General features: G+C 47.8%; 2 protein-coding genes across 8 annotated transcripts in view; one reads left to right on the top strand and one right to left on the bottom strand.

The window, feature by feature from the left end:
• LOC126574092 (uncharacterized) overlaps positions 1–8248 on the top strand; it is a 16165-nt gene extending 7917 nt beyond the window's left edge. For 4 of the 7 annotated variants that reach the window (XM_050234055.1, XM_050234056.1, XM_050234053.1 and 1 more), the window contains 6 exons: positions 1–957; positions 1024–1700; positions 1768–1894; positions 1963–4416; positions 4657–5920; positions 7783–8248. The exon at positions 1–957 is cut by the window's left edge. In XM_050234055.1, coding sequence (XP_050090012.1) covers positions 1–957; positions 1024–1700; positions 1768–1894; positions 1963–4416; positions 4657–5920; positions 7783–7819 — 5516 coding nt within the window. In that variant the 3' untranslated portion in view covers positions 7820–8248. Of the gene's footprint in view, positions 958–1023; positions 1701–1767; positions 1895–1962; positions 4417–4656 lie in introns of all 7 variants that reach the window. The other 3 variants (XR_007608211.1, XM_050234058.1, XM_050234057.1) reach the window with 3 other exon arrangements.
• A 315-nt stretch (positions 8249–8563) lies between these two features.
• LOC126576085 (retinol dehydrogenase 12-like) lies at positions 8564–10000 on the bottom strand. Its single transcript, XM_050237194.1, has 5 exons — positions 9898–10000; positions 9562–9825; positions 9086–9502; positions 8886–9002; positions 8564–8812 (listed from the first exon to the last, which is right to left on the bottom strand). Exons 1-5 carry the CDS (start codon positions 9954–9956, stop codon positions 8707–8709), a joined length of 963 nt encoding a protein of 320 aa, XP_050093151.1. The 5' UTR covers positions 9957–10000; the 3' UTR covers positions 8564–8706.

Genomic DNA, 10000 nt, shown 5'->3' on the forward strand with positions numbered 1-10000 from the left:
AAGAATGTAACAAAGAAGAGAGCCACATTAAGCAAGAATCGGACAAACTGGATGAAGGACAGCGTGCAGCGAATGAAGATACAAATGGCACTGTTAAGTGTGAAGTTAAAGAGGAGAAGGATGGAGCAGAAGATTCCAGCGTTGTGGTCAATGGTGACGCTAAGATGGACAACGCACCACAGTCCAAGGAATCGCAGCAAACGCCTGTCGCCACTACACAAGATTCAGTCCCAGAGAATGCAGCGGATGTAGATGTAAAGCAGGAAGTGAAGAAAGAGGGCAGCGAGCAGGAGGATAGTGTAATGAAGCGCGAAATAGATGATAGCGGCATCAAGGAGGAGATCGTAAAGAAAGATGTTGAAGAGGTAGTGGACGCAGAGAAGGACAAAACCGTCATGATCTCTACGGACACTGACAAGTGTGCAGAAGATTCAAAAGATGTGAAAGATGCAATTTCGATCGAGGAAGTCAAGGACATTGATAAAACGCAAGAAGATGCAAAAATTGTTGAATCGATCCCAAAGGAGGAGAAAGAATCAAAAGACGGTATCATCAAGATTGAGGATGATGCTCCGGATGCAAAACCAACAGCATTACAACCCGAGAAGGAAGAAAATAATATCGAAGATAAAGATGTGAAGGAAGGAGCCTCTTCGGCGGTAGTGCCAGTAACCAATGCATCTGTTGGTACGAAAGAAACGAAGGGAAAAGATTCCAAGGACGAGATTCCCTACGAGTGGGCTTTCGAACTGATGAAAGGTTACATTCCGGATTTACTGGAAACCTCACCGAAGATGGAAATCTTTTTCTGCATCCTGGAAGAGAGTATCCGTTTGGGCGATCGGTTGCTCGTGTTCAGCCAAAGTTTGCTAACGTTAAACCTGATCGAGCGCTTCTTACAGAACAATAAGATTCCCGGTACCGAGAGCCATTGGTCTAGAAATATTAGCTACTTCCGTAAGTATTGCCGCAATTTTGCGCCCGTTTGTCTTGTGTGGTGACCTTGCTCGTTTGTTTTTGTAGGTTTGGATGGTTCAACGGTAGCACAGGAACGTGAGAAGCTGATCAACGAGTTCAATTCGAATCCGAATGTTCATCTATTTCTCGTTTCGACCCGCGCTGGCTCGCTGGGTATTAATTTGGTGGGCGCAAACCGTGTAGTGGTGTTCGATGCAAGTTGGAACCCATGCCATGACACGCAAGCCGTATGCCGAGTGTATCGTTATGGGCAAAAGAAACCCTGCTTTGTCTACCGACTGGTGATGGATAATTGTTTGGAAAAGAAAATCTACGATCGCCAGATCAATAAGCAGGGCATGTCGGATCGTATCGTGGACGAGTGCAATCCAGATGCACATCTGTCGATGAAGGAAATCACCAGCCTTTGCTATGATGATGGAGAGGATGGGGAGATAAAAGATTTTAGCCAAGATAAGGACAAGTTCATCGATATCGTGATGCAGCATTTGCTCGAGTTACATTCGAAGAAGCTGACAAAGGCACCGTTCGCGCACGAAAGTTTGCTGATTGATCGCAAGGAGAAGAAACTGTCTTCGGCCGAGAAACGGCAGGCACAGCGTGGCTACGAGCTGGAGAAGCAAGCCGCCACCAAGCCAACATACTCGTACACGTCCATGGGGACAACTTATCGTGCGATTCGTACCTCTGACGGATCCATCATCCATCGACCGGTGGCCTCGGTAAGTCCTCGGTATTGTTGAAACTTTCACAAACATGCTTATCATTATTATCTATTTCTAAACCCAGGTCCGGCCTATGCAGGCAGGTGATGCGAACAAGAATAATGTTGCCGGTGCAAGGCCAACTCGCTGGATACCAGCGGAAGTGTGGCAACGACAGGGTATGACGGCTCAGGAAATGACACTACCGATAGGTATGCTTTTACTTTGTTGGTGTGTGAGATATAGGTGAAAATATACCTTGAATTTGCTTTTGTTCCAGATGTGGTCATACCAACAAGCTCAGCCGATAAGTCTAATATTGTACTGAAGGCGGGCCAGAAGGTGATGGTACTGAAATCCCCGAAAGGCATCTATATGCAGTTGGAGAGTGGTAAAATCATTGCCATTCGTACGGCTTTCAAAGTTGGTCAAAGCAAGGATGCTACGACAACGAAAGGAGGAAATGTTGTCACAACCACTCCTAGCACCACGACGACAGCTGGACGACGAACGAACCTAACATTTAGCAGCACGAAATCGTCATCCACGTTGCTGCTTCCGAAGAATGGAAGTGGCGGTGCAAGTGATTTCTCAGAAGGGAACTCACTCAGTATTGCATCTAACTCTGATGACGATGAAAAATCCGATTCGAGTTTGGTGCCACTCACGATACACGATGATGGAGATAGTGAGAAGGAAACGATGAGCGTCGACGACTACCCGGACAAACCGATCATGAAAAAGGACGATGTCGAGCATATCGTGAATGACAAAACGGACACTACGAGCAGCACCGGAAGCTTGAGCTGTGGCGGTAGTAGCAGCGGTACAACTGCCAGCACAGCAGCTTTGCCAACCGGCTTAGGTGTAGCATCGTTCAAGAATGCATCCCATCAGAAGATGAGTGCAACAGTAGGCGTAAATCAAAGTGGTGAGGCAACCGGCGATAAATTTCCCGTGATTCAGTCGGTACATTCGTTGGCAACAGAGACATCACTACCTAATCGCGGGTTAATGCACAACCAAGTACCTGCTCCGACGGCTACGGTGACGATAGATGATGATTCACCCCCAATGCGCGAAAAAGCGATCTTTAAACCGAATTTGGTAGAGCGCAAAGCGAAGGTATCGCAGTCAGCTTTGAAAAACTATCGTCACAAGGGAGGGAAGGCGGGACTAGAGATGGCTACTATGAACGTTGCTACAACAAGCGTGAGCCACACTCCGGAGACAGCTTCTCAGTCTACTACGACTGCTAGTAGCACTACTTCTACTAGCACCGCTGTTAGCGCAACTGCAGCTTCACCAAGGGTGAATGAGCTATCGTCTGGTGGTGGAGGTAGTGGTGCCACTGGTCCAGTTACAGGATATGGATCTGTTACGATGAACCCGCATGGTAGTACAACGGCCACTAAACCGCATCAACCATCATTGTTACTGTCTAGTGAGTCGAACAAAAAACCACACACTCCAAATGCTGCACCACAAGCGTCACAACCGATAGGGCCCACAATGGAGTCTTACGCCCATCAAACAGATCATGCCGGCACAGGGTTCGCGCATCATCAGCAGCACTCTGCAACAACTGCACATGCATCGTCGCGTTTGGCACAGAAACCTGTACCAGCGGCAACTTCACAGTCTCCTTCAGCCGATACCTTAGGGAACACACATCAAACGTACCCTGCATACGGCCCTCCACAAACTCCTCCATCATCGCTGAGTGGTAGCAAAAGTGCTATGCATCACCAACAGCAGCATCATCACCACGCAGTGCATGGGTCAGCCGGTTCTTCCGGTTACGCTGCACCTAAACAGCATAGCCAGCATTCGGCGTGGATGCCCTATAGCGTTGGTTCATCGGCAAGCGGATCCGCAGGCAATTACGGACAATACGCTTCTCCTAGCGCCCCCGGCATGCCTCCGTCACAGCACCACCATCAGCAGCATCATCCTGGTCACAGCGGTTACCCGCCTCAGCATCAACCACCGATAGGTCATCAGCAGCATCGCTCACCCCACCACCCGTTACACCATCCATCGACTGTACAAGGACCGCCTCCTCCACCTCCCGGGCCGTACGAGTCGAGTTTGAACTTTTTGGAGAAAACCACATCGGCACTGATCAACAATCAAAACCAGAGTGAATTCCAGGCTTCACTGAGTAACATTACTCGGTCACCGACACCAACGGACGGTTACGTAGATTACACACCGAAGCCAGTACCTACCGCCACTGGTAAAAAGGGCGCTGCCAAGAGCAAAACACCGAAGCAACCTAAAAATGATTATGGTGCCGCCAAGAAGGCGCTTAACAAACGCAACAATCCCTCACCATACACGCACATTTCGTCATCGTCTGCCTCGTCATCGCCCTCGGCTTCTCCGGCAGTTATGAATCTTCCGCCTGGAAGTGCATCTTCGATGGGTGGATCGTATCCGTTGAGCTATCCTGGTAATTCTAGCAATGTTGCCCCGCAACCACCATCAGCGGCGACATCCATACCGCCAACTCCGTTGTCTGCTGCAAATGCATCAGTTGCACCGAATCCTCCAACAGCCGGAGCCTACTATGATAATTATGCGCAACATTCTACCAGTAATCAACAAACGCTGTCCACCGGATACGGACCACCATCGGTTGCTCCAGGAACCTCGCATACTCATACACTTCCACCTTCAACGGTATCTGGATATGGTGACGGTAGTATGCCTCCCGTTTCGTCGTATGCTGGTGAGTAATGGTTGGCATCGATTCTGAATTCTTCGATGCTTCGGTTTCTATGCATTATTGGTATTGGAATTTGAAATTTCATTGTTTGCGGTACCATCTTGAAGGTACCATTTGCTTCGAGCTGTGTGGAGCTTCACTTTTGGGCTTCGTTGCTCATGGAGTGTTATGTTGTAGCATGTTTAGTGGCGTCATTTTTGTTTGTGAACGTTTATGTATATGTATATGTATGTTCATTTTTAGGATCATCCTATACATCAACCAGCAATAGCACCACCGCGACGGCAACCGTTCGCTCCAACTACTACCAACCATCTGGCGGTGGCAATGCTACGGATCCGAGTGTCCCTCCCTCTGCTTCAACAGCAGCTCTAACAGGGGTACCTTCCACGAACTATGCTACGGAATCACACCATAGCGCATCACCGCCACAAGCTAGCATACCTCATTACTCTCAACCTCAGGCCACAACCGTACCGGTCTCATCCGCGCACACCTCAAGCCGAGGATCATCACGTGGTTCAACATCATCGGCACAGGTCCATCAACCACTGCAACATCAGCAGCAGCCGCCGCAGCAGCAGCAGCAACACCATCAGTCGAACATGCATCATACGCAACATCAACAGCATCAGCACATGCAACAGCAACACCAACAGCCACATCATCACTCCCATCACCAGTTACCACCATCACAGCAAGTTCCTTCAATAGGGCAGCTCGATTATGCCATGCAAGCTAGCTCAGCATATAGTGCACCTGCGGTTCCCCAAGCAACCACTGACAGTACATCATCCGCTATTATGTATCAGCAGCATCCACCACTGCATCAGCAACCGCATCATCATCATGCACAGCAACATCAGCAACCCCATCATCAAGCAGGCTCTGCAGTCCCAGGAACCTTTATTCCTTACTCATCATCCCAATCCACCTCGGCAGTGGCATCCTACGATGCAATGAGTGCTGCAGCAAGTCAAAATGCAACTGCCACAACTAGCACGAACAGCAGCACCACTAATAACGGGTCTGCTTTTCATCGACCGGAAAGTGCAGCTCCGACTGTAGCCGGTGGTTCCACTGCTAGTGTCGTACCACCGGTTACCAGTTATGAGACACCGCCGACGTACATTCCCGATGCTAATGCGCCATCTGCTGCTTACCATCACCAGTACCATCATCATACTCCGTACCAGGGTGCGGCGCAGTACCATCACCAACCGCAAGGTTACTATCCTCCACCACCACCACCATCTTCGGCTTACTCGTACTACTCATCCCAAGGGCCGTACAGTACCACGCAACCAGGTCCTGCCATGGCACCGACTGATCCTCAGTACCATCATTCCTATCCTCCAGCACCGCCCGGTCAACCCGGTCCGTCTAACACTGTCGGGGGAAGCTTGAGCGACGCCACTGGCGGAGCTTCTGCGGCCGGTGCATCTGCAACGACAGCAAGTGGATACAATTATCCACCGTATCCAAGCCAACCGGGTGCTGGTCAGTGGTGAGCAGCGTTCTAAACCAGCATGAAAGGCAAACATTTCGTTCACCAGCCAGCATTCGCTCTGTGTATATAGCCACACTCCAAGAAACATGCATCTATACAGCACGCGCGCCTCTGTGTGTGTTTGTGTGTGCGTCTATACATGTACGTAGGATAACCGCTAGTGCTGAATGTGTGTATATAGATTTAATATAATTCGTGTCCTCGCACTTGTAATTAAAAAAAAAACCCGGTCACTGGGTCTCTGCTCCCCGTTTCTCTCATCTGAGACCGCCAGTGGATTAGCTCTAGAGGGTAGTTTATGTGTCCAACTATTTGCTGTATGACACTGTTCTGCGTTAAAAACAATTCATTAGCAGATGAGGAGCTGCCAGCTTTTACGAAAATAATTCATGTGATCGCGGTGGCAAAGGTTCCTACATACCGCGAACAAACAAACGTATGCGAGAGAAGAAGGTGTGTTGCTCTAGTAAGTCCCAATTCGAACTATTAGCGTGTATTTTTGGCAAACGCAGTGTTTAGAGTGGCTGCATTATGATAACACCACTTTTTGCTAATAGCTGTTAACATCATTCTTCATAGTACACATGCCAGTCGAACGGGTAGGGGGAGGTGGTGACAAGATGACAAATTTCAGTATTACTGTCCATATTATTCATCATTTGCATAATGTGAAACCAAAAGCATATTAATTATGTGGAACTAGCTCCTTGTAAATATGGCGCCCCCCCCCCTCCCCTTGAGCTAAGTTCTTGCTTAGGACACCCCTAAGCTCCCAAAACGGTTTAGGTCAGACCGGCCCATACCAGCCCAACGCCACTGTGCTTCTATGTGCTTTTGTTCCCGTAAGTGCAAATGAACATCGTATACCATGTAGAGGAATAGAATCCTTAAAAAAAAAGCATAGTAAAAGAATAAAATGATGCAAGTAATAAAATGTGTAACATATCAGCTAGATCCAATCTGACTGGAATTCTAAAGTAAGATGGTGCAATTGAAAATTGTTCTCGGAATATTCAGACATTCTGCTGTTGTAGTCTCTCCTTTGCGCATACACAGTCAGTAGCGTTACCTTGACGACGACAACGACGACGACGACGACGACTACGACTTAGTAATGTTAATAGGATACTTTCAAATGGCTGCGACAGAGGAAAAAGCGCGCGCTACATCTGTGAGGCGATAAAGATCCGCCTGTTGTTATAGCGACCAGTGCAGTAACTTCTTGCTTGAAAAAATGCTCCGGCATGACGATACGAATCGTGTGGAGAGCCATTTTGCTAGTACATCTCACAGAGGGTAATACAACTGTATGCGTTGTGGTCCCAGAAATTAAGATATCCACGCTTCCTCTGGTCATCGGTCAGTCTTCTTCCGAGTAAGCAAGTAGGGTAGCATTTTATTGTAAGCATTCGTGTCTCATACTTCAACCAAAATAAATAGATCCCACTAAAGAGAACAACAAATCTTAGCCAGACGTGCATTTACTGACTAGACCTGCTCTCTGTTGCTCGGCAGCCGAGTGAAATGGAAAACAAAAAATCATTCGTTTTACGCCAGGTAATAGGTACATGTAGATAACAGTGTTTGCCAGCTTGACATCATACGCATAGTGCTGCCCCGTAATATTTCCTCAACTCAACTACTAGCAGAGTTGTGGCTTGAAGAAAATGAACGTGTAGAAAAAGTGATCTAATCAAACCAACCACACAGGTAGATAATAGGCAAGTGTATTTTAATTTCTTCCTTTCGTTGATTAATTAAATTAATCAAACCTGCATCGCATAAGGCGTCGTATAAAGTTAAGAACCAACGAGCATGCAAACAAATTGAACCCGTTTTATGCTTGTTTTGTTGAATAGTGCGCCCAGCTACTCCACTTGCTCTTGCGCTGGATGAGTCTAGTTCAATTGAAGAGCAAATTCATGGCGCCAGGCAATATTCTTCTTAAAATAGCAGACGAATGTAAGGAAATGAGTGAAGCAGAAGCAGAAGTATCAGCAGCGCACATACAACTTCCCGGAGTCAAACCGTTCAATCCAAATCGCCTGCTAAGATGCCATCCAAAAGTGGCCAACAATAAGTGGCGGTAAATTACTAGCGCGATGTCCGTTTGCTCTTGTGTGTAACTATGTGTGTACGTGTGCACGTGTCTGTGCGTGCGAGCATGTAAGTGTAACTGCTGTACGTGCCCTCGACGCCAACTACACACCATGCGAATGACGAGTGCGAGCGGCACCGGCTGTAGATGTAAAAGTAATATTACACTAATGTAGAATACGAATTGTGCGCAGGTACTATACAGGATATTTCAATTAAAAAATTTAAAAATAAGTTGTCATTATTCTTTTACTTCCAAATGGAAAAGACTTGTGGATGTTTTGAGAAAAAATAGCTGCACTACTCGGATCGCTCATCATGAGATTCTTGTTGCTAGTCCCACGCTGCCATACTTGCGATTCACGTGGATCGGTGTACTAGCCCCGCAGGTCATTACGCATTCTCGAGGGGAGTAGCGTGCGTGTTGATATGCATACGATCCGAGGCGGAAACAAAGGGTGGTTAATTGATGGGTCTACCGTTAGCAACATATGATACAACTGGGATAAGGTGCCGTAAACACACTTTGAAAACAGCAGAAGCTTAATTACCTATCTTTCAATCCCTTTATTGTACGGTCCACGGACACGTGGTTTTAGCGTTCTTTTCTGCAATTCCTTGTACCACAGCGAATAAGCAACACAATATTCTGCAATTAATTAGCATGTTGAGGAGTAATGTGTGCGTCATTTTGCATCATCAAGGCGAGTCATCTTTGCGCTTTCATTCCACAGCCAGGCCGCCAGTTCATCGTTGCGTGCGTATTTACTCAACTGCTGCTCACGGCAATCGCTATAAAATGCGGAAAGTTTGTGAGAACTTTTTGTGAATGGGAAGACGGCCAACAGCAGCGTGGCAGACATACGCATAATATTTCCCGCTCTCGTGCGACAAGTCTTCATCTAAGGCCGTGTAGAGGGTCGTCTGGGCACCAGAAAGCGGTGTCTTGAAGGCCACGCGGAGCAACGGTTTCACTAGCTTGCTGCGATCGGAAGAAGGTTTATGGACACGCATTAAACGACTGTACTAGAGGTGAATCATCTGCGGCGGAATTAGGGGGCTTACTGATCGAGCAGGAAAAAGAGAGAGCCCATGTGCCGAGGTAAATCCGTGTCGACCGTGCCGGGATGTACCGCATAAGTGGTGACTCCTGTTCCTTCGAGACGTTTGGCCAGCTCGCGAGTGAACATTACATTGGCGAGCTTACTTTGGCAGTAGGCAGTTACCTGATTGTACGAATGTTCGCTGTTCAGGTCACTTTGATTAATCTTACCGTACTTGTGTGCCAAACTGGACAGATTTACGATGCGACTCGGGGCCGAAGCTTTCAACCGATCCAGCAATAAATTGGTCAACAAAAAGTGTCCCAAATGGTTCACCCCAAGCTGCTGTTCAAATCCATCCTTAGTCAGTGCCTTGGGACACGCCATAACTCCCGCATTGTTGATCAGCAAATCCAGCCGTTCTTCTTCGGCCAGAAAGCTACAGAGTATGTCCTAGTTTAGATAACGTGCGATAACGATTTGGGAACTGCTGCTTACCCTTTAACAAACTTGCGAATCGACTCCAACGATGCAAGATCCAGCTCGCGCACATGGATATCGTCGAGGCCCGTTTGGGCAATGATGTCTTGGCGCGCCTCGTTGGCACGCTCGAGTGATCGACATGCCAGGTACACTTTTCCACCACGCTTCAGTAATTCGCGAGCCGTCTCCTTTCCAATCCCGGTGTTGGCTCCCGTGATGAGAATCACTTTACCATCACAGCGAGTGTTTTTACGAAACTGTCCTCCCTCGATGATAAGCCTTGAATCAATGGTAGAGAAGTAAATCGCTTAAAGCGGGCTGTGCGTTGCTGATAAGCCACAGTACACATACCGTGCCAGCTTGTATGTTAGCGCGACCACAACGATTCCGACTGCAATGCTGAAAATCATCGTGCTCCGCTTATTTGGATCCGATCACGCTGAGCAGCTGTTTC

Source organism: Anopheles aquasalis, chromosome 3, assembly GCF_943734665.1.
Source record: "Anopheles aquasalis chromosome 3, idAnoAquaMG_Q_19, whole genome shotgun sequence".
In the NCBI taxonomy this organism is placed as follows: Eukaryota; Metazoa; Arthropoda; class Insecta; order Diptera; family Culicidae; genus Anopheles; species Anopheles aquasalis.

Bases quoted from the DNA above. Each gene is read 5' to 3' on its own strand.
- LOC126576085 (XM_050237194.1), bottom strand. From the start codon at position 9,956: ATGATTTTCAGCATTGCAGTCGGAATCGTTGTGGTCGCGCTAACATAC. The intron at 9,826-9,897 runs GTATGTGTACTG...CATTGATTCAAG, and splicing joins CTAACATACAAGCTGGCACG to GCTTATCATCGAGGGAGGAC. The intron at 9,503-9,561 runs GTAAGCAGCAGT...CATACTCTGTAG, and splicing joins ATTCGCAAGTTTGTTAAAGG to CTTTCTGGCCGAAGAAGAAC.